Genomic DNA, 25,113 nt, shown 5'->3' with positions numbered 1-25,113 from the left:
CTCTACTGGGGTGTATGTCGTAGCTGCGGCAGTTCAAATAGGGAGTAACCAATCCCTATGGGTGTAGGATCAACAGAAAATATAGAGGTAGTCCGCGCTAGGATGGCCGCCGAGATCACATGAGCCATTGATCCCACTTTCAAAATGGCGATTAAAGCATTGCCCACAAACATTGATACAATATACCACAACCAAGATGGCACATTGAATTTATCTATAAAAACACAACTCCATCAGACAGAGCACTATACTATTCCCTGAGGAAGGCTGGATAGGCCGATACGTGTTGGAACCCTGAAAAATCTACATCACCCACAGTGTTTACTATTATAACGCCACCACACAGTCAAGCAGACAGCTAGACCAGCCTGAGACACGGGGACCGCGTGACCTCGCGGGATCGCAGGTATCCCGGAAGTCTCGCGGCAAGTCAGCAGTCAGCTGTGATCCTCAGCGTGTACCGTCGGATACACGCTGCAACCCAGAGGCGAAGGGGAGGTCAGACGCGAGGAGGAGAAGACCGGAGCGGACCACTCTCCAGGAGGAGAGTGAAGCAAGTCATCAAGGGTAAGTTGTGCACCTGGGGGATACGGGATGCCGCCCCACCAGCCACAGCGATTATACCCTAACTTTGCAACAAGACTTTACAGTTTACTGCAACAAGCAAGACTTTCCATCCCCCCCCCCTACCCCCCACCGTGCATACCCATTGACTTTAAAGCCACCACCATATCCTGGTCAGCAAAGATTTATGTGCATTTCCATCAGCAACAACTGTCACCTGAGACTTTCATATGATCTCAGATACGTATAATCTCTTAACTACAGAGTGGTTCACAGATCACAGGATTAGAAGACAATTTTATCTACAAATAAATATTATATTTCTAAGAGTACATGTTGGTAAGTGATTGTTATAAGTAGGCAAATTTACCACTAGCGCGGACTACCTCTATATTTTCTGTTGAACAATCAAGAAGACTTCACAAGAGTGAATATAGAGGGTTCACCACAAGATGTAAACCATTGGTGAGCCTCAAAAACAGGAAGACCAGATTAGAGTTTGCCAAACAACATCTAAAAAAGCCATTACAGTTCTGGAACAAAATCCTATGGACAGACGAGACAAAGATCAACTTGTACCAGAGTGATGGGAAGAGAAGAGTATGGAGAAGGAAAGGAACTGCTCATGATCCAAAACATACCACCTCATCAGTGAAGCATGGTGGTGGTAGTGTCATGGTGTGGTCATTGATGATGTGACTGCTGACAAAAGCAGCAGAATGAATTCTTAAATGTTTCGGGCAATATTATATGCTCATATTCAGTCAAATGCTTCAGAACTCATTGGACGGCACTTCACAGTGCAGATGGACAATGACCCGAAGCATACTGCAAAAGCAACCAAACAGTTTTTTAAGGCTAAAAAGTGGAATGTTATGCCATGGCCAATCCCCTGACCAGAATCCGATTGAGCATGCATTTCACTTGATGAAGACAAAACTGAAGGGAAAATGCCCCAAGAACAAGCAGGAGCTGAAGACATTTGCAGTAGAGGCCTGGCAGAGCATCACCAGGGATGAGACTCAGCGTCTGGTGTCTATGCGTTCCAGACTTCAGGCTGTAATTGCCTGCAAAGGATTTGCAACAAAGTATTAAAAAGTGAAAGTTAGATTTAGGATTGTTTAGTTTGTCCCATTACTTTTGGCCCCTTAAAAAGTGGGAGGCATATATAGAAACCGTTGTAATTCCTACACCGTTCACCTGATTTGGATGCAATTACCCTCAAATTAAATTTGAAAGTCTGCAGTTAAAGCACATCTTATTTGTTTCATTTCAAAGCCATTGTGGTGGTGAATAGAGGCTAAAATATGAAAATTCTGTCAATGTCCCAATATTTATGCACCTGACTGTATGTTACATTGGTACCTAGTGCCTTCCTGTCTACATGCTATTTTCCCTCTTTCTTCTAACAAATGCGGGAGGAGCTGTGGGGAGGAGGGCACTCTTTGGATCTCATTCAGACCCGGTCGCAAGCGCTGAGCGCTCGCAACCGGGTCGATGTTAAGGCCCTGCACACGCGCAGCGGCCGCACTGCGCGTGCACAAGCCCCGGTGCGAGAGAGAGATTTTCTCGCTCCGGAGCTCACTACAAAAGGGGCGGCTGTTGATGGTGATCGACAGCTCGCCCCGTTTTGTAGGCGGGACAGGGGGGTGGCTACACAAACGGAGGCGCTCCTGACGGAACGCCTGCCGTTTTGTGGGCGGCCGCACTGACATCAGCAGTAATGTCAGTGGGGAGCTTCCTGCTCGATCAGAGCAGGAAGCTCTCTGGGGCTTGCGAGTGCCGAGACCCAACCATAGGGTCACGTCGCAAGCCCCAATGGTCGCGATGGTCTTTACCATCGCGACCATCACCCTGGTCGGTCGCTAAAGCTGGGGTGGTAACCCACAGCTTAGCTAGTGACCAGGAGGCCTCACTTAAAAAATCAAGCGGCCGCCCTCATTCAGAGAGAGCGATCGCTTCTTGCGACCACCTCTGAATGAGGGCCTTGGTCACATATTGTGGTTCTGCCAGGTAATTATGAGTTTTTGGGTAGCAGTTCACTGCCTTATTGCCTTTCTCACTGGTATTATGTTATGCAATGCCCTTTTTTTTCCCTCTTGCCTAGGTCTGATCCCAACTTGCACAAACCTATACAACAGCTAATCAATCATGTTGCAATTGCACCTTTGCAACATTACTATCCACTGGTAACATCTGGGTACTCTTTTTTTTCTGCACTACACAACTTCATCTGCAACACCTACCACCGTGAATACATATCCAGCATTCTGCACGAGTGTCCTGACAAATTTGCCACTATTTGAGCTCCATGGTTTTCTCACAAGATCACTTCCATTTTAATCTCCAGCTAGGCCCTTTGTCACTCTCCTAATCTCCTGATTTACCAGCAACTCCTTCCCACCCTCCTTTTTTATCTGTCTACACCCTCTCCCATCATCCCTTCCTCCCGTCTTACATTACTAACATCCCATCTTCTCTTATTCTCTTTTTTATTCCCCACCTTCTCTTATTCATTCTCTTTACTTCTTTTCAAGGTTCGGGGTGGGAAGGGTGTATGGCTGTCCATCCAGGTAATAGAGCCATTCACCAAAGCAACATCCCATAGGGCCAACACTGTGACAGTGAATAATGCAGCTGTATAGGCTCAGGTGACAACATCCTTCATAGACTCCTGTAGGCAGGTAAATTATATATATATATATTTTAGTTTCATTATAACCTAGCCTGTTTACATATGTGGACAGGATCCTGCTACTAGGAACCTGCACCCTTGCAACAGTGGTGAGTCTGCCCCTGCCTATCATCTATTGAAATCATAAGGCATGTGCACTGTGCATGAGCAGGCCCCACACACCTGCTCAGACAAAAAGAGAGAATGTTGTGAGAGAGCGCACAACAGTTTACATACAGTAGTCCACACCTGAAAGTGAATTTATCGGGTAGAACAATGTATTCCAGGCAGATCCAACTTTTCTACATTACTGTATTGTGAGTTTATGACACTAGGAATTTTAGGACAGATGGCGAGTGCTCCCGCTACCTGCTCCTTCCCTATGGGATGGAGTCCCGGTTTGCCAAGAGGGATCCTTTTGGATCCCTCCGCCCCTGTCCGGCTCCTTCCGCCGGACGTCGGGGCTCTTGTACGCATGCGTGACCTGTAGGAGCAGCGAAGCCGCTCGCATGAAAAGATGATTTTCGGATCAGCTGTGCAATGATGAATTGCTTGGCGTACGAGGGGAGTTAGAATGTTAATTTAGAGTTAGAATGTTAATTATCGAGGTCCGTTCGGACCCAGATAATTTACATCATGGACCCCTAAGTCTTGTAACAAGAATAACTTTTTTGTACAATCTATTTTTATTGAAACCAAATCAGTACAACATACATACGGCTAAAGATGGCCCATAGCAGACCACATTGATATTAAATAGCAATGCAGACACAAGGCAAGCAATTGAACCAGGTATCCACATACCACTATAAAAAGTACTGGCATCACACTACAATATACAGCATGGCTGATTAAAGAAAAATAAATACATTGTAAAACAATATGGAAAATAAAAGTAAAAATAAATAAAATAAAGAAAGAAGAGGGAAGAAGAAAAGAGAAGCAGAGAAGGGGGAGAAGGAGGGAAAAGTTGCCAGTGCTAATAAAAGTGTGGGAGGGGGGGTAATGTGTCTACTATATTCTGAAGTTTCCTTAAAACTCAACCAATTATAACAGGCCAAAAAATCAGAGGAAATGACTTCAAGGAAGAAGTGAGATCCTCCATGAGCATATATTGATTGCCTCTCTGGAACCACCGAGAGACAAAGGGAAAATCGAGGACCTCCAAAAGTAGGGTATAGTTGCTCTCGCAGCATTCATGAGATGGCAAAGCAAACACTTTTTATAAATTGAAATGGATACATTAGGTTGCACAATCAAAACTCAGGCGTATTTGGCAAGGGGAATAACAAGAATATCTTTATAGCGTTATCCAATAAAATGCGCGGTGCATAAATACACAGGGAAATTAAAAATACGGTTAGAGCCCCTTTAAATATTTCTAATTTGTTATTCTATAAATCAGACATCCTTGCACTATAGAGAATATGATGCTTTAATATGTTTACATACACTTTAAATGTAACTCACCAGCAGACTGTGTCTCTGTACTATTCAAATTAATGAAACCAGATAGCTTCTCTTCTTCCTCCTTCAGTTTCTCGCTTACCCGCCTCACAGTGTCTATGCTCCCACGGCACTCTCCAAGAAGCTTCATCTGGTGTAAACAAATAAAATTATAAATATATACATAGTTGCCTACTGTCCTGGAATGTCCAGGAGACTCAATTCTTCCAAAATGGAGTTCCTGCCTGCACCTCAGTAAGCACCACAGTAAAAATGGGTACATTGATACATTACACGCACTGCATATAACAGTACCGCGTCGTTCATAATAGCCATCTGCCGTACAGAAGAGCAGATGAGTCGATGCGATGTACTTCTGTAAGCTGGGACATGCCCTTTCTGAACTATAAATATTTCTGCACATTTTAAATGTTCCCCGTCCACAGTGCAACATGGTTTTGCTAAGGTGCAATTGCTCCTGTATTGATTTGCTCCTAACTCTGAATCAGACCACTTGATGACATGAATAGCATTGTCAAATCCTGCCCGCCTACTCTTTTCATAACTTCCTTCTGCATCTCCCACAGGAATCTATGAAAAGCAGGCAAATGTGTGAGAGAGAAGGCGAGAGGGATCAAGGTCATTAGAATTTATCAGTACAAACAAGGACGGTGTACACATGTACTGTAATTACTGTTTAAACTCTCCAGACTTTGAAAGACAAGTCTAAACCAATTCCTATGCCTACAGCACAGTAAGACCTCCTTACTCACCATGGTGTTACATGACCTGAAATTCACCCTTATGCTGGCCATATACCTACGTAATTTCGGCCGATTCCCCGATTTTCAACGCAGCGTACGATAGAACGTATGGAAATCGTGTGGTTTTTTAGGTAGGATACGATGCGGTGCGCGCTCCTGCAACCGTCAAAAAGTATCGTGTGATCAGATGTGCAGTCCATCTTCTCCATCGTGTTCGTATGCTGATCGTGCCATTTTTTTCAGCATGCGATCCGAGCTGCTTCATTTGTTAAAAAAAAAAGACTGATACACGCACAAGGAGATCCGTCATGCATGCATCTGTCTGTAATAAAATTAGCACAGATGTACAGATGGTTTAGTGAGAACCATCCGTGCATCTGTGAAAAAAAAATAAAAAGAGGGTTTAAAAAAAACCGTTGTGTACCCCCACCCCAAAGAGCAACCAGCCCCGGGCTTTTAGGGACCCAGTGCTGGTTAGGCAACACATGGGGGACAAACGACGTAAGCGTCACCCGTATCTAAGAACAACCAGCACTGGGCTAGTCAGAACCGGCCCTGGTTTCCAAAATACAGGGGGACAAATGACGTGGGGGTCCCCCGTATTCTGCGCAATCAACACTGGGCTCTGATCCAGTCCTGGTTCTGGTAATACAGGGGGAAAAAATGAGTAGGGTTCCCCTGTATTTTCCAGAAGCAGCACCGGACTTTTCCTAGCGGGGTGGCTGATGCCACAGCCAGGGGAGCCCTTTCACCGGGCCCCACGGCTGCAGCATCAGCCCTGACCGCTAGTTAGCCCAGGCTGTGGATCCTTGGGAAGCTGGGGACCCCCACAATAAAGGGGTCGACCCTCCAGGGCATCCCAGGCCCATGCTGATACCCCGGGGCTATCCCCGCCACCCCTGGTGGTGGTGGGTGGCAGGTTGATAGTGTATAGGTGTTGTGTAAAAATAGATGTGTAAACATTGTCTTTACAAGTAGAACTGCAGGTCCTAGCAAGCCTCCCCCGCATGATGGTACTTGGAGGGCATTAAGGGCCTGGTGGTACCTGTAGTTCACCTGTAAAGAAATGTTTAAATAAACACAGGACACACACACTGTACACTGTATAAGTTTATTAAACATACATGCACTCACACATGCACACATACTCACCTATGTATCTCTGTAGCATCGGTACACTTGTCCAGTAAGTTATCCAAACGGTTCCTGTGAAAAAAAAAAAACATTCTCACAGTCTCCTATGTGAGGTTCTATCCTCTTCGGTAAAGGTTGGCATCCCACGGACTTGTCAAAAAAACCCAAAAAAAACGAAAATCCCGATCCACGAACTGAAGTACTGTTCTATACAATGGTACTTCCCGAATGAGAGCTTAGCGACGGGAATTCACCATTGAAACCCCGCCGCTAATTGTTCATTGGCTGAGAGAGGCGAGCCCTCCGCCTCTCAACCAATGAACGGTTCCCACCATTGTAGTCAATGGTGGGAGCCTTTTATTGGCTGAGAGAGGCGGGGGCTGACCTCTCTCAGGCAATGAATGCTCAGACACGGCCCTTCAAAAGGAAGAAGCTGCATCTGAGCGTTTCAGTCGGGAGGTAACAGCGATCCTGGTTGTTATCTAATGCGTGGAACAGGATTTTCCTGGGGTTTTTTTTGCCAAGTCCGTGGGATGACTACTTTGGACCAAAGATGACAGAACCTCGCATAGGAGACGGTGAATATGTTTCTTTTTCACAGGTACCATTTGGATAATCTACATAGCTGAGTATGTGTGCATGTGTGTGTGAGTGCATGTATGTTTAATAAACTAATAGTGTACAGTGTGTGTCCTGTGTATATTTAAACATTTCTTTACCGGTGAACTACAGGTAACAGCGGGTCCTTAATGACCTGCATGCTGGTACTTGTGGTACTCCAAGTACAAGCATGCGGGGGAGGCTTGCTGGGACCTGCAGTTGTACTTGTAAAGACAATATTTACATTTCTATTTTTACACAACACCTATACAATATCAACCCGCAACCCACTGCCACCAGGGGTGGTGGTGATAGCCCTGGGCTATCAGCTTGGGACTGGGGTGCCCTGGAGAGGGCGACCCCTTTACTGGGGGGGTCCCCAGCTCCCAAGGGCTGATGCTGTGGCTGGGGGACCCGGTGAAAGGGCTCTCCAGGCTGTGGCATCAGCCCCCCCGCTAGGAAAAGTCCGGTGCTGGTTCTGGAAAATACAGGGGAACACTACTCATTTTTTCCCCTGTATTTCCAGAACCGGATCAGAGCCCAGTGCTGGTTGCGCAGAATATGGGGGACCCCTAGATCATTTGTCCCCCGTATTTTGGCAACCAGGGCCAGTTCTGACTAGCCCGGTGCTGGTTGTGCTTACATACGGGGAAGCCGTACGTCATTTGTCCCCCGTATGTTGCCCAACCAGCACTTGGTCCCTAAAAGCCCGGGGCTGGTTGCTCTTTTGGGGGGGTGCACGCCGTTTTTTATTTTTAAAACAATTTTTTTTTTTTTTCACAGATGCACGGATGGTTCTCACTGAACCATCCCTGCATCTGTGCTAATTTTATTACAGACAGATGCACGCATGACGGATCTCCCCGTGCGTGCATCAGTCTTTTTTTTTAAACAAATGATCGTATGTACATCGCGTGTCAATCGTGTGGCCGATGCTGCCAGGGAGCTGCCAGGGAATTGAAGGGAAAATGGCACGGAGAGTCGCATCGGCACTCATCGTGTAGGTGTATGGCCAGCATTACATACCTGAACATGAAAACAAATGCAACAGATGCAAAAGCAAAAAGCTAATGGGATAGCATTACATATGTATCTGTCATAGCTCTAATATGTGTTTTACACATTATAGTTTTAAGATGCTACTTATTTCATTAATGACAATATGTAGTGTGCTGTTCTGATGCCCTACCACTATAGTATAGTTCACCATGAAGTCTGCAGCCAAGCCTGCTCATAAACACTAGTGACAACAGTAACAGAACACTAGCATAAAACGCTGGTTTCATATACAGATGTGATTTACATTTCTGAAGGCGCTTTCCATTTGTACAATATACCAATCAGATTAATGACTAGAATTAAATAAATGCAATACAGAGTAGATACACTAATAAGTATGTGTAATTATATAAATGCAGTACAGGGCAGATACAGTAATGAGTATGTGTAATTATATAAATGCAGTACAGGGCAGATACAGTAATGAGTATGTGTAATTATATAAATGCAGTACAGGGCAGATACAGTAATGAGTATGTGTAATTATATAAATGCAGTACAGGGCAGTAACAGTAATGAGTATGTGTAATTATATAAATGCAGTACAGGGCAGATACAGTAATGAGTATGTGTAATTATATAAATGCAGTACAGGGCAGTAACAGTAATGAGTATGTGTAATTATATAAATGCAGTACAGGGCAGATACAGTAATGAGTATGTGTAATTATATAAATGCAGTACAGGGCAGATACAGTAATGAGTATGTGTAATTATATAAATGCAGTACACGGCAGATACAGTAATGAGTATGTGTAATTATATAAATGCAGTACAGGGCAGATACAGTAATGAGTATGTGTAATTATATAAATGCAATACAGGGCAGATACAGTAATGAGTATGTGTAATTATATAAATGCAGTACAGGGCAGATACAGTAATAAGTATGTGTAATTATATAAATGCAATACAGGGCAGATACAGTAATGAGTATGTGTAATTATATAAATGCAGTACAGGGCAGTAACAGTAATGAGTATGTGTAATTATATAAATGCAGTACAGGGCAGTAACAGTAATGAGTATGTGTAATTATATAAATGCAGTACAGGGCAGATACAGTAATGAGTATGTGTAATTATATAAATGCAGTACACGGCAGATACAGTAATGAGTATGTGTAATTATATAAATGCAGTACAGGGCAGATACAGTAATGAGTATGTGTAATTATATAAATGCAATACAGGGCAGATACAGTAATGAGTATGTGTAATTATATAAATGCAGTACAGGGCAGATACAGTAATGAGTATGTGTAATTATATAAATGCAATACAGGGCAGATACAGTAATGAGTATGTGTAATTATATAAATGCAGTACAGGGCAGATACAGTTATGCCTACGTGTAATTATATAAATGCAGTACAGGGCAGATACAGTAATGAGTATGTGTAATTATATAAATGCAGTACAGGGCAGACACAGTAATGAGTATATGTAATTACATAAATGCAGTACAGGGCAGATACAGTAATGAGTATATGTAATTACATAAATGCAATACAGGGCAGATACAGTAATGAGTATGTGTAATTATATAAATGCAATACAGGGCAGATACAGTAATGAGTATGTGTAATTATATAAATGCAATACAGGGCAGATACAGTAATAAGTATGTGTAATTATATAAATGCAATACAGGGCAGATACAGTAATGAGTATGTGTAATTATATAAATGCAGTACAGGGCAGTAACAGTAATGAGTATGTGTAATTATATAAATGCAGTACAGGGCAGTAACAGTAATGAGTATGTGTAATTATATAAATGCAGTACAGGGCAGATACAGTAATGAGTATGTGTAATTATATAAATGCAGTACAGGGCAGATACAGTAATGAGTATGTGTAATTATATAAATGCAGTACACGGCAGATACAGTAATGAGTATGTGTAATTATATAAATGCAGTACAGGGCAGATACAGTAATGAGTATGTGTAATTATATAAATGCAATACAGGGCAGATACAGTAATGAGTATGTGTAATTATATAAATGCAGTACAGGGCAGATACAGTAATGAGTATGTGTAATTATATAAATGCAATACAGGGCAGATACAGTAATGAGTATGTGTAATTATATAAATGCAGTACAGGGCAGATACAGTTATGCCTACGTGTAATTATATAAATGCAGTACAGGGCAGATACAGTAATGAGTATGTGTAATTATATAAATGCAGTACAGGGCAGACACAGTAATGAGTATGTGTAATTACATAAATGCAGTACAGGGCAGATACAGTAATGAGTATGTGTAATTATATAAATGCAGTACAGGGCAGATACAGTAATGAGTATGTGTAATTATATAAATGCAGTACAGGGCAGATACAGTAATGAATATATGTAATTACATAAATGCAGTACAGGGCAGATACAGTAATGAGTATGTGTAATTATATAAATGCAGTACAGGGCAGATACAGTAATGAGTATGTGTAATTATATAAATGCAGTACAGGGCAGATACAGTAATGAATATATGTAATTATATAAATGCAGTACAGGGCAGATACAGTAATGAGTATGTGTAATTATATAAATGCAGTACAGGGCAGATACAGTAATGAATATATGTAATTATATAAATGCAGTACAGGGCAGATACAGTAATGAATATATGTAATTATATAAATGCAGTACAGGGCAGATACAGTTATGAGTATATGTAATTATATATATGCAGTACAGGACAGATATGGTAATAAGTATATGTAGTTATATATATGCAGTACACGGCAGATACAGTTATGAGTATGTGTAATTATATAAATGCAGTACAGGGCAGTAACAGTAATGAGTATGTGTAATTATATAAATGCAGTAATGGGCAGATACAGTTATGCCGATGTGTAATTATATAAATGCAGTACAGGGCAGATACAGTAATGAGTATGTGTAATTATATAAATGCAGTACAGGGCAGATACAGTAATGAGTATATGTAATTATATAAATGCAGTACAGGGCAGATACAGTAATGAGTATGTGTAATTATATAAATGCAGTACAGGGCAGATACAGTAATGAGTATGTGTAATTATATAAATGCAGTACACGGCAGATACAGTAATGAGTATGTGTAATTATATAAATGCAGTACAGGGCAGATACAGTAATGAGTATGTGTAATTATATAAATGCAATACAGGGCAGATACAGTAATGAGTATGTGTAATTATATAAATGCAGTACAGGGCAGATACAGTAATGAGTATGTGTAATTATATAAATGCAATACAGGGCAGATACAGTAATGAGTATGTGTAATTATATAAATGCAGTACAGGGCAGATACAGTTATGCCTACGTGTAATTATATAAATGCAGTACAGGGCAGATACAGTAATGAGTATGTGTAATTATATAAATGCAGTACAGGGCAGACACAGTAATGAGTATGTGTAATTACATAAATGCAGTACAGGGCAGATACAGTAATGAGTATGTGTAATTATATAAATGCAGTACAGGGCAGATACAGTAATGAGTATGTGTAATTATATAAATGCAGTACAGGGCAGATACAGTAATGAATATATGTAATTACATAAATGCAGTACAGGGCAGATACAGTAATGAGTATGTGTAATTATATAAATGCAGTACAGGGCAGATACAGTAATGAGTATGTGTAATTATATAAATGCAGTACAGGGCAGATACAGTAATGAATATATGTAATTATATAAATGCAGTACAGGGCAGATACAGTAATGAGTATGTGTAATTATATAAATGCAGTACAGGGCAGATACAGTAATGAATATATGTAATTATATAAATGCAGTACAGGGCAGATACAGTAATGAATATATGTAATTATATAAATGCAGTACAGGGCAGATACAGTTATGAGTATATGTAATTATATAAATGCAGTACAGGGCAGATACAGTAATGAGTATGTGTAATTATATAAATGCAGTACAGGGCAGATACAGTAATGAGTATGTGTAATTATATAAATGCAATACAGGGCAGATACAGTAATGAGTATGTGTAATTATATAAATGCAGTACAGGGCAGATACAGTTATGCCTACGTGTAATTATATAAATGCAGTACAGGGCAGATACAGTAATGAGTATATGTAGTTATATAAATGCAGTACAGGGCAGTAACAGTTATGCATATGTGTAATTATATAAATGCAAATAGGCTTACAGCATAATACATGGAGGCTGAAATGCACTTATTACAACATGGATATCATGTGAGTTACAAGTTATAGTCCTAAAATAATTGTACATTCAGTACATTATAGGGGTTTGCCATACAATCAAAGCAATGCACAATTCAGCATTCAAAACAACGCTGACTATAAAACTAATGTTACAACAAAAAATTAAGTATTATTTGCTTCAGCGCATTATATCAGCAAGGTAAAACTTATGTAAGTCACTAATATTATTGATTTTACAATAGCATATTATCTGTTTTGCTTAGCTTGGAAGACATTACTGAAGCAGACAACTAGTTCTGACATTTCAGAAGCATTGGTTTAGATAGAATAAACAGGATGCTTCCACAGAGTCACTACTTACATATCCCATGTAACTGGAGTCTAACTCAGGACCAGTGGGTGTCCTGCTGCGAATAACATTCTCAGTCTGCTGTAGATGAAAGCGGCTGGTGTCCAATGCTTTGTCTAATTGACGAATCTGTGTTTCTAACAAACCCGACTCTCCTGAGATACAATGAAAACATTTCTATCAATCATGATTTCTGAATGATCAAACTTTGTACATTGAAGGAGTGTACAGTACATAGATAAGAATGAATGTAGCTTGCATGCAGACAATATAATTAATAACTATTGCTGGGTATGTTAAAACACAGATGGAAAAGTAAGTATTTACTTTAGTGCACAGGGACAACCAAAGTCTAAGATACTGATGATAATTATTCTATGATCAAAACTGAGTTTTAAACTACAAATATAGAGGGAATAATAGTTATCCAACAAAATAACCTTACACTACTTAATTACTATAAACAACAACTTGCAGTCAAAGTGAGCCAAATGTCCTTATATGTATGTACACACTATGGAGATGATGACAAAAAATACATAAAACCAATACTAATTCTATATTATATTTCTGCTTCATAAATATATATTTACATATTAAGGGTCTGATCATAAATCCTAGACAGCCAATGACAATAGTGATTTTAAAGATACGTATGCACTATTTATTGAGCTACACTACAGTATGGACGTTGGTGAGAAATGGACAAACTTGCCTCGCTCCATCCATGTCTCTTATTTGGTACAAGCTATGACAATGAATTTTCCAGCCAATCACTTCAATCCTGTCCAAACTTTTGTGATCTATTACTGCATAATATCAGTGAAGAAATACAATGGAGTATTGTGAGAGGGGCACCTCACATTGATCTCCATCTCTTCTGATACAGTTACAGATTGACGCAGTATAATCCTATTTTCCATAGATCCTGTTTTGAATCATTTTATTTGTTGCTGATCCATGTGCCCATTCATTTTACTGATCACAACAACATAATTTCAAATATATTTATGCCAAAAATATTTGCCAATTTCTTTTGTTTGTCTTGTGTCAATGAATCAAATGAACTTTTATTAACAACCCTGTTCTTATTAAATCATGTCGCATGTCCAGTTATCAAAGATTCTCAGAATTCTGATGACTCAGAGCCGACTCATTAGGTATAAGTGACTGTGCATAGAACCAAAGAATGACATCCAATTTGCAGATTTGCGGATATAACCCTGACTCACTGATCCTTCCTGGAGAATTACAAATTATGCTTTATTTCAAGGAGACAAATATCGTTATTGCTTATGATTTGCAAATTGTAAAAAGCACAAAAAAAGATTGTTGTTAACTATAATGCTTATACATGTTAATAATCAGTTCTAAAACCAACATGCAAAATGTGACAGATGTGACAGACATGTGACATCAGCGCTACTGTAGGTTAGATAAAGTGATCTTGTCTAAAGCTGTGATATGGAGCTCGCTAGGTTAGATAAAGTGATCTTGTCTAAAGCTGTGATATGGAGCTCGCTAGGCTAGATAAAGTGATCTTGTCTAAAGCTGTGATATGGAGCTCGCTAGGTTAGATAAAGTGATCTTGTCTGAAGCTGTGATATGGAGCTCGCTAGGTTAGATAAAGTGATCTTGTCTAAAGCTGTGATATGGAGCTCGCTAGGTTAGATAAAGTGATCTTGTCTGAAGCTGTGATATGGAGCTCGCTAGGTTAGATAAAGTGATCTTGTCTGAAGCTGTGATATGGAGCTCGCTAGGTTAGATAAAGTGATCTTGTCTGAAGCTGTGATATGGAGCTCGCTAGGTTAGATAAAGTGATCTTGTCTGAAGCTGTGATATGGAGCTCGCTAGGTTAGATAAAGTGATCTTGTCTGAAGCTGTGATATGGAGCTCGCTAGGTTAGATAAAGTGATCTTGTCTGAAGCTGTGATATGGAGCTCGCTAGGTTAGATAAAGTGATCTTGTCTGAAGCTGTGATATGGAGCTCGCTAGGTTAGATAAAGTGATCTTGTCTGAAGCTGTGATATGGAGCTCGCTAGGTTAGATAAATTTGTCTGAAGCTGTGATATGGAGCTAGGATTGATACTTTTGTGCAGTTAGATTCTATATCTTGGCATTTAGCCTACCAGTGCAATTTTTCAGAACATTTTTAGTAAGTTTAACATAGGCTTCTGGGCTTTCGGTAATTTCTATATCTGTAAAGACAAAGGACAGGCTAAGTAGGTGGAAGACGTAAAAATCTTGTGAAGCCAGGCAGTATATAATTACAATGGGATCTTCTGGCAGGTCGTCCAGCAATTATTACACCATCCAGCCTGTCCCGACTAAGCCACAGTGAATATTCGTCTCTGGCATTGTAATATTTATAATATCTAATGTACTTAGCACCAATATCCAAAGCCTGTTACTAAACCTATTTTAAAGGCTAGTGTTGATATTTCAATGCACTTTATAAGAAAAGTAAAGGATAGGAAATTAATATAAAATAAAACAGTCTAAACTAACCTGCAGTTTATAAAACTAGAATATGTTTCACCACATTACATTTGCTGTAAATTCAGTAATTATTTGCATTTATAAATGGTGCTTTTTTAAATAAACTATAAAACAGGCTGTTCTAAAGTATTTGAGGCTAAAAATTGACATATTTTTTACTTTGTGTTTTTGACTGTCTGTTAAGCATGGGCCTGATTCATAGTTGTACACTAATGCTCGCGCAGCTGTGATTTTCATAGCTGTGGATGTGCGCAAATATGCTAATGCAGCATCAGCCGGCACATGTAATGAGACGCCCACCAGAGCCATCACAGTTGGCCGTAACTGCGTACACTTACGCAGCATGGGACGCAGATCATGCAAACATCGACTTTTTCTGTGATGGTCACTTAGAATGGCCTCCATTACTGAGATGCCGGAGCCATGATTCCTGTGTGCGGGATCGTAGATGCAGGATATGACACGCCCTCGAACCTATAAAGATATACCGCTGTGTTTTATGCACGCACTCCTTCTTACCACCCCCAAACGCACCCTGTCTGTAAATCACACTGCGAGTAACGCTTTTGCAGCGTGCTGTTATGATAACGTACCTCTTCACCAGTGGCGTCACAAGGGGGGGTGCAGGCCGCACCTGGCTGTCACCCGCCGAGGGGTGACACCAAAGTGCCGACTCCCCCTCAGTGACAGGAGCCAGGTGCTGCACTGTAGCATTATATGCAGCACTTGGCTCCTGAAACCGTGAGGGAGGCGGCACTGTGAACTTACTGGTCCCCGAGGGGCAGTGTGGACCCGCGGAGTGACTTAACCGGGTGTTCGTGCTGTGAGGCCATGCCCCTCCACCACAAGACCATGCCCCCTTTTTAGCCACGCGTACACTAGTAGCTGCCCAAGAGGAGTCCGCACCGTGCGTCTCACATGTAAGTGATGCCACCACTCGACACATGCAAATTGCTCTATTGTGAAAAGATCGGCATTACATACAACTCTGAATCAGGCCCCTTTGCCATTAAGGGGGCTGTATACCAAGTCAGCAACAACAGACATTTGCTGTATTTCCCAGCAATCTACCCTGGAGCCACTTTAAGGTGGGGGAGTGTATTTGGCTGCTGAGGCATGTATCTGACTGCCTGCAGACACAGTAAGCCAATTATGTGTTTCCTTCTCTCTCATGTTTGGTCACTTGCTACCCTCTGAGCATCAGGATGCCCACTTTCCAATATCTCCCAAGTCTGTCACTTTCATACAAAATGTCTATAACTGTTATCGGCACTGGCCACAAGGTACCAGCATTCCTCATGGCTCCTTGTGACCACTAACATTGCAGATATTTCCTTGCTCCCCATAAACATGTGCAGCCAAATCTGTCATGTTGGGGTACTGTAGTTATTCTGTGATGTACGCAGCTGCACATCACCAATAATGAAATGCCCCCTTAGAATTGGCTGAATGTACAACCCATTTAATAAACAATAAGATAAGAAATAAGCATGAGTTCCTCCCTCCTAGCTTTTGTAGCCTTGATGATTATGAATGGTTTAGACATTTTCAAATGCATTCGGTACATGTCTTTACGGTTTCATGTTTTTAAATAAATACAGATTTCCCAAAAATGACACAAACTGATATGTTAAATAATACAACCTTAGTAACTGATCATAGACATAATATGCAAGTTTTGTTTCTAAAAACCAACCACTAGTAACAGCCAGCGATATGTATAAAAGTTTCAGAAACTTGCCATATTTGGTATTAGCAGTGGCAAACGCAGGATTTCTAGAGGGGGGTTTCCAAATGCTTCATTTTACTGTGAGTGTGGCCAGTCCATGAAGAGAGCATAATTAGCACTTATCCAGCTTTAATATGCGTCATACAAAGTATATTGTGTCAGAATCCCAGCATATACAGGACCAGCGATCACAATAAGCAAGAGGTTCTCAAACTCGGTCCTCAGGACCCCACCCAGGTCACTTTTTCCAGGTTACCCAGCATGTGCACAGGTGTAGTCATTGCTCACTGACAAATTTTAAAATATCCACAAGTGGAGCTAATTATTTCACCTATGATTCTGTGAGAAGACATGTAAAACATGCACTGTTTGGGGTCCTGAGGACCGAGTTTGAGAACCTGTGCAATAAGCCATTAAATGCGGCAGTAGGGCCATTCTGCCTGAGCTGAATGTTTTTATTTTAGATATGGGCACCATTCCAGAGTACTAAAGCAAGTCCGGGAGTCTGGGGGAGCAACAGAATAACCTAGCACTGCCCAGGACATATATTTACATATTGGGCTCTATAGCAGCACATCCCTAACAGTTAATGTTTTCCAGATCTCCTAGATGGTGCACAGGTTATTTATTACTGACTGATACATGTTAAAATATCCACAGGTATGGGCTAATTTTTTCATTTGTGATACTGAGAAGAACATTCAGCACTAGTAAAATTCTATTACATTACTATTTCTATTGTGGTCATGGTGTGGGCTGGGGAGGGGGGTTTCCAGGCAGATGGAAACCCCCCCTTGTGTTTGCCTATGATTAGAATGTTCCATAGTTATCATTTTGCTAAAAAAAAAAAAACAAATGCTAGTCTAAAAGTTGAGGGAAAGTCTTCTTCTGTTGATATATAAAATTCTGAGGTACCTAATGAGAGTCTCACAGTTTCGAATATCTATATGTAGGATGGGTAGATGGCGACGCCGGTATTCTAAGCACCAGGATCCCCTGCGCCGGGATACTAAACGTATCCCGGCACCGGTATTCTAAGCGTCGGCATCCCCTGCGCCAGGATACTGAACGTATCCCCTATATAGCTTTCTATCTATAAATACTGTACATGCACACTGTATATAGTATATATATCAACCTGGAATCTATTGACCTTTTTTAACATATAATAAAGTTATAGAGCACAAGGAAAAAAATATTATAAAAAACATATTGGCAATAAAATCTGTAAAACAAATGAATAATTCAAACTAGAATGTTTATCGAACAAACATTGTATTTTTAGACTAATCAGTGTACAAAAATAGTTATGTGAAAACATACAGTATCTGCTCTGATTTATTTCTGTTACTGAAAAATTATTATTACCAGATAAACCAACTGCTCCTTGAAGGAAGTAATTTTTGTCACGTTCGTCTTCTTCATCTGAGTGTAGTGCTTGAGAAACTGCTGTCTCCAAGTCCCTACTGAGGTCATAGTCGTGATCCCATTCCAGAGGGATAGAGTCCACACTTGCAGGAGTGTCCCGACCTGATCTTTCACTCCTCATAGGAACAATCAGTGACAATGAGTGGTTTGATGAGGGTAGAGGGGAAAGAAGGCCACCAGTGCTCTTCGTGTGCCACTGAAGATCAGACAGATCTGCGGTTTCATCTCCATCCACTTCTCGGTCAGAGAAGTCATGCTCATCATCTGTCAACTAGAAATAATCAGCAGTGTGTAAGGAAGGGTCATTGAAAAGTTAGGTGTTTAATGATTACCACTTTACTTTCAATTTAATGGCTTTCGTTTTATGTTTTACGTGCACCAATTGCTGTACTTCTGAAATATACGAGTTTGTTTTATTATAAAGCTAAATGTAATTTTAATATGTATTCAACATTAAAGCCATTATCCCTTTAAGGTAAATGCTACTTTTGCAGAAAAAGGGGTAAGGAAGTGGTGCAGGCAGTGGTAATGAGGATGGCATCTGATTTATGACTCATGAACCAATCAAAAGCCGCCAACAAGGGAACCAAGCTCTACCCCCTCTTTCACACCTCTTCCATCTAATCGCTGTTGACAGCCAGAACTGACATTGACCATAAGTGGAATGTTCCAACTGTTTTGGCAGTAACTGGTAAGAAGTTTTAGTACATTGTTTGTCACTAATGATATTAGCAAATTTTGGTTATTACATTTACAAAATGACAACTGTGCTTCAAAGACTCTATAATAAGGCATACCATGTGTTTCTATCTATTTTGGCTATAATCCCACTAATCTCATTTCGAGATTGCATTTATAAACCTGCTTAATGTGTGACATGATTGACAGAAATACCTTGTATAACAACTAATATGATCATAAAAAAAATTGATTATGACATTATTTCTGGGACGGTTTATACTGTATATTTAATATGTGCCCCAATAATCCAGCGGTCATAGGCCTTACCCATTATAGTCCAAGTAGCAGTGGTGCGCAGAAAAATGCAGAAACACATACCGGAAGACGGATGAGCTTTTTATGATATCTTTCGACACGACCAAAGACCTCCAGGCAATATCTCCGGAGTTCATCCAGCTCCTCCTCAATAACAGCCGCATCGAGGGGCTCACTTTTTTCTATGAGCTGTTCACCTTGGGTAATAATTTGATCGATCTTATTGTTGTTTAAGGCAATCTCTTGCTGGAAGGCCTAAGGGAACAACAGCACATTACCTGTATGACCATGTAGGAGTATTTTTTTGATCATTTAAAATAAACTTTTTCTGATTTGCTACATTTATTATATCGGTATACAATATACAATGTTTTCAGCTGTTCAGTCCTCATTACCCTGTCTTCCTGCTCTTTAGTCTGCTAAAGTCAATTAGTGTTTTTACCAAAATAATCTTCAGATTTTAATATATATTCAATGTTTATCTTTAATGTTCATTTAAAACAAATACCATTATTACACTTAGGTCTGTTTATTAATGTCTCAGAGGGATATAGTCATAATCCCTGTGTGCGGGATGCCGGTGCTCTCAGAATGTCGGCGTCCCGATGGTAAGTAGTGGGGTTAGGGGGAGGGTTAGGCACTAGAGAGAGGGTTAGGTTTAGGCACTAGGGGGGGAAGTGATCACAAAATTAACCCTGGCGCCTATTGGGTACCTGTGGTGAGTATGGCTCAGAGGATGTCGCTGCCAACTTGCAGAATTGGAGATTACCTTTCTCCAATACCAAAGAGAGCTAAAACAAGGATATACCGCAAAGGCGCGTATAACATCATGAACACTGTATCAACAAAAAATTTAATATAAATACATTTATTGAATAATACACATATATTAAGCTATAAGCTCCCGAGAGTAGATGAATACTAACACATGACAATCAATAAAATCAATACAATTTAAGAGAATATAGACTAGTAACTTACTAGTACCGTAGAGCATATGCAAAATACAGGCTCATATGCAAAATACAGGCTCAATGTTGTTGCTTACAGAGTTGCATGGTAAAAGTAACCGTCTCAAATAGAAACTAAGTGTCAGGTCTCTTGCATCCAAACAAAGAAATAAGGTATAAATGAGTCTTCCACAGATGTGGGAATATTAAGTCACAAATAGGCTGGAATAATAATCCTTTAGATGTTGGTAGAATAAATTGAAACAGCACATGAGAGAAATCCCTTGGTACTCACTGCAATACAGTCCTCTTAATCAGTATAATGGCATTTATGCTCCATGGCTCTGCAAATATGCAGCGATGTTCAGCTACTGTAGTAACATGCAATGACCCATGCTTTGAGCTGACAAATAAATATAAATTGGTGTGTTTAGCGGGGATTATGCATGCCCTGAATCCACCAAGCAACAATAAGATGCAGCAGTAGCATCCCTCCTGTGGTGACATCCGGTGCGGATAGGGGGCGGAACCTTGCAAGTTGGGGGCTTGGCCTTATGGGTAGGGATGTGGCCTCACAGCTCGAACCCTTGTTTTGGTCACTACGGGGGTCCCGGGGATGCGGACTGCCCCCGGGGATCAGTCTGCGTACAGTGCCGGCACCCTCACTCTGTCAGGAGCAGAGTGCTGCACATAATGCTATAGTGCAGAACCCAGCTCCTGTCACTGAAGAGTCAGCACTTTGGTGTCACCTCGGCGGGTGACATCCGGGTGTGACCCGCAACCCCTTGTGACGTCACTGAGCTTTAGAATGTATAGATGTGTCCTCACTCGTCTTTGCTGCAGTTGTGCCAAACTGCCCCTCTTGGCGTGCCTGGCCCCATGAGACTCTAATAGCGCTGGGTGTCTTTTTTGCAGAAAAAGCGTCAAAGTCGCAGTACCAGGAGACTGTGCTGATTCATTTTATATGCAACACTTGTATATCTGTGTGCGACTGAGTCTCTGAATCTGTATACGAAGTGCTACTATGCAATGGGCGCAGCTTTTTTCCACGGCAGTGTTCCGTTTACAGACTTAGGGGGTGTATTTACTAAGCAGTGTTAGAGTGAAAAGTGATAAGGTGTCAGCCAATCAGCTCCTAACTGCCATCTCATAGGCTGTGTTTGAAAAATGACAGATGGGAGCTGACTGGCTAAATCTTATCACTTTTCACTCTATCTCCTAACACTGCTTAGTAAGTAGACCCCTCAGTCGCACACAGATATATAAGTGTATGCAAATTAATCAACTCAGTACCCTGGATGGATTATTAATGCTAGATGAGCAAGTACACATCTATGTACTATATATATATATATATATACATATATATATATATTTAAAGGGGCATGTTTTGTATTTAATACTGTTGCCCCTTAAATCTAGCAGCCAAACCCGCTTTGAAAAGCGGTTTGCTTCTCACATACAGTAGTGAAAATGTATGTAAATTTGACAAAAATATTGCTAGAATCCACCCCATGAAAATACTGTGTATGCCCCTGCCATAGTTTCCATCTGCACTGGCTCTGTCAGAAATACAGCAGTTATTCCTGAATAATGAATTGCTTACCTTGAGCTGTTTAATTTTTGCCTGCACGTCACATTCAGAGAAATGCTCAATGTTTGTTAACTGAAGGTCCATCTCTGTGAGCCACACTAAGATGCTGTCACGTGCAGTCTCAAATTCTTCTCGCTGGCCTATAAAGTGCTGTACGGAATAAAACAGAAGTGATGAGAAAACAAAAACTATTAATATACTATAGTTATAAGGGACATTCTGGGAATTGCTTCTTTTGGGGTCCCAGAACAATGGTAAACAATAAATAAATAAACAAGCAATAAAAAAACCTTGAGCATCGCTGCCCTGGGAAAATGAAACAGCTCCACTGTGATGTCTGCACTGTATTCAGGCATCAGATTTATATCATATTTTATTACACCTCTGTCTAATGATTTACACAAATGGCTAGCAGCTAGAGGGAACCTAGAAAGAAAAGCTAACATATTCACTAACATTTGCTAGAAGCCAAGGTCCATGTATGAGACAATAAATAATAGTCACTTGAAGGTTGAAAACCTTTTAGTAAAAAAAAATGGTATGAATTCTATAGGCATACAGTATATGCTGTGCTGTACTATATGAGTACTGCCTAATAGTCCCAAGAACCACATTTCACTAGAATGACGGTGGTTGGATCTTAGCAGGTTTGGATGGAGAGTGATTGTGATCTTTATCCCAATTTCACTGTTTTTTATTGTGAGTTACTCTGTACTACAGTATCTATTATTAAATGTATTACTGTATGTTTGGTGACTGTCTATAGTTTTGTTTTCACATCACTGTGTTCTGCTTAGAATTCCTTTGGTCACAATCCTAAATAAAGTTCCTTGTAGACTGTGGCAATAACTTCAACATATCATTTATGAAGATTAAGGCCACACCCCCAACCCACAATCTGTTCCAACAAAACTCGTGCCACCCGCCAAACCCATTTCCATGCCAGGTAGGACCATACCACTTGCTGCTGCCAAAATACAGGTATGTTGGCAGGTATAAGACTGTAAATCAAATGATTTATGGGTTCAGCACACTGGTCCCTTTTCATTTATATATATTTATAAAAATGTTGTTCAATTTTATGACACTGCAGCGTTGTTTCCTATCTCAAAACAAAAACAATAAAAATAGCCAATGGTTTCCCTGCTGCCCCGTTTTCTCAGATCATTTCTCTTTTTTGATTACTCTGATATTGTCAAGTTTCACTGTTTATGTAAAACTATTATCTGTATATGTCCTTTTGATATTGCTTGTTGTGCAAATTGTATTTAGTGTATGCTTTGCATATGTGCTACAGTAGTTGGTAGGATGACAAACTGTATATAGATAAGGGTCAAGGATTAGTCTCCATTATTTACACATTTGATAAATGTATGGCTGTAACTTTAGAAGGGACATAGTTGTAGGGTGTGATTTATGCTATGATTTATTTTGTCATAGGGATCATCATTTCTAACACTTGTTAAACTATTTTCTCTTGCAGCAAGGCTCGGGAACACTGGACCATGGGATTGTCGGTTGGGGCTGGAGCAGGCACTTAATGATACTGTAGCTTTAAATCCTAGCTCCTCCCCCCTGCAATCCCATCAGCCCAGGAATCTTTAACTGCCTGAGGAGTAGGGCACGTTTTTGATGGGCTGCACTGCAGCCCTTGTAGGTAGCTATGCTTTGGGGTTCTTATTTTGACTCCGGCGGCGCCCACTTTGGGCGTACAGATCTCCGTTCAGACAGACTGAGTGTTCCCTCCCCTGGGGGCGGCTTTTGAACGTCTCATGGTCCAGTGTTCCCCAGCCTTGCTGCAAGAGAAAATAGGATTTTTGGTCAACTTACCATTGAATACTTTTCTCTTAAGCAGGCCGGGGTACACTGCGTTCCCTCCCTCACGCTCAGGCGTGTGAGGTGTTTGGTTCTTCAACGTTTTTTTCCCTACTGGTTTGTTTGGTTGTTCTGACAGTTTCACGGGGTTCCTGCTACTCCTCTCCGGACTCTTTTAAAGAAGACGACTGGGCTGATGGGATTGCAGAGGGGAGGAGCTAGGATTTAAAGCTATAGTTATATTAAGTGCCAGCTCCAGTCCCAACCGACAATCCCATGGTCCAGTGTTCCCCAACCTGCTTATGAGAAAAGGATTCAACGGTAAATTGACCAAAAATCCTATTATATATGGCTACAGAAGACTAGAAAAATAAAAGTACTTACACTGGGCAATTGTGTTAACGAGAATGAAGTTAATAAAGTTGAAATACAGAACATTAGTGATTACTGAACTGCCAGCAATGGTGCTAACCTGAATCTTGCCCTGAGAGATTTACCATGTCTTTAACTCTTGTGTTTGCTCAGTGATGGAAGCCATTTATATAATACGAACCTTCAATCTCCTGAGAATAGACGTGACTCTCTTCTGCAAGTTGTCCCACCGCTGGTTTCCTTCATGGACCATCTGCTTTAGCTTACATGCCGAGTCAGTGCGGTTTTCCCGAGCCAGGCGCCGGTACTGTTTATTTATAAGCTCCAGCTGAGTTAGACTCTCATGAACTTGTCTTTGGAAAGCCTGAAAACATATATGTTTGTACACTTACAATGACTGTTGGCGACACCGTCCTGTGACATAGTTCCACCCCAGATCTATACTAAGTCCTGCACTGTTGGAATGAGAAGGAATACAGTGAAGGATATAGGGACAATATTTTATATTATTTGTAAAACTAAGCTTTAATAATCGGTCGAATCGAATTGTCCTCATTTGTCCTCAGTGTTTGCTCAATTAATGGATAAACATTCCTACAGTTTGTGACTGACAATATTATAATATGATCTTTTAGTATACGGCAGTAGTTTGAGAGGTGAGAAATAATCTGATCAGGCCGTGTGTGGTTTTACATATGCATATTTTTACAATTACACAATCCCTGAGATCTCTTCTCAGAGAAAATTTCTTACTACTGACTAGGTCAATAAGCTATCTCCACATCCGGACTGAATATGATTAGTGTCTATAATAAAATTCTGCTTTATTGACTCACACATAGAATATAATGTATCATCACTAACATATAGCCTGCAGCAAATGTCAAATATAAAACATAACTGCAGTAACCTCTGATACAAATAATTATATCAG

The 25,113-nt window shown here is 40.5% G+C and overlaps 1 protein-coding gene across 2 annotated transcripts in view; it reads right to left on the bottom strand.

Annotated features, from left to right (window-relative positions):
- Nucleotides 1–25,113, bottom strand: part of SYNE1 (spectrin repeat containing nuclear envelope protein 1) — a 546,802-nt gene that overhangs the window by 36,912 nt on the left and 484,777 nt on the right. The window contains exons 133-139 of one of the 2 annotated variants that reach the window (XM_088474380.1): nucleotides 24,361–24,543; nucleotides 22,005–22,142; nucleotides 19,512–19,703; nucleotides 18,393–18,723; nucleotides 14,926–14,994; nucleotides 12,809–12,951; nucleotides 4,709–4,835 (exon numbers count right to left, since the gene is read on the bottom strand). In XM_088474380.1, coding sequence (XP_088330506.1) covers nucleotides 4,709–4,835; nucleotides 12,809–12,951; nucleotides 14,926–14,994; nucleotides 18,393–18,723; nucleotides 19,512–19,703; nucleotides 22,005–22,142; nucleotides 24,361–24,543 — 1,183 coding nt within the window. The remainder of the gene's footprint in view (nucleotides 1–4,708; nucleotides 4,836–12,808; nucleotides 12,952–14,925; nucleotides 14,995–18,392; nucleotides 18,724–19,511; nucleotides 19,704–22,004; nucleotides 22,143–24,360; nucleotides 24,544–25,113) is intronic. The other variant, XM_088474381.1, reaches the window with a different exon arrangement.

Source organism: Taudactylus pleione, unplaced genomic scaffold (genome assembly GCF_031769625.1).
Source record: "Taudactylus pleione unplaced genomic scaffold, aTauple2 ptg000154l, whole genome shotgun sequence".
NCBI lineage: Eukaryota > Metazoa > Chordata > Amphibia > Anura > Myobatrachidae > Taudactylus > Taudactylus pleione.
Note: the sequence above shows the minus strand (reverse complement) of the source record. Positions and strands in the feature narration are given on the sequence as shown.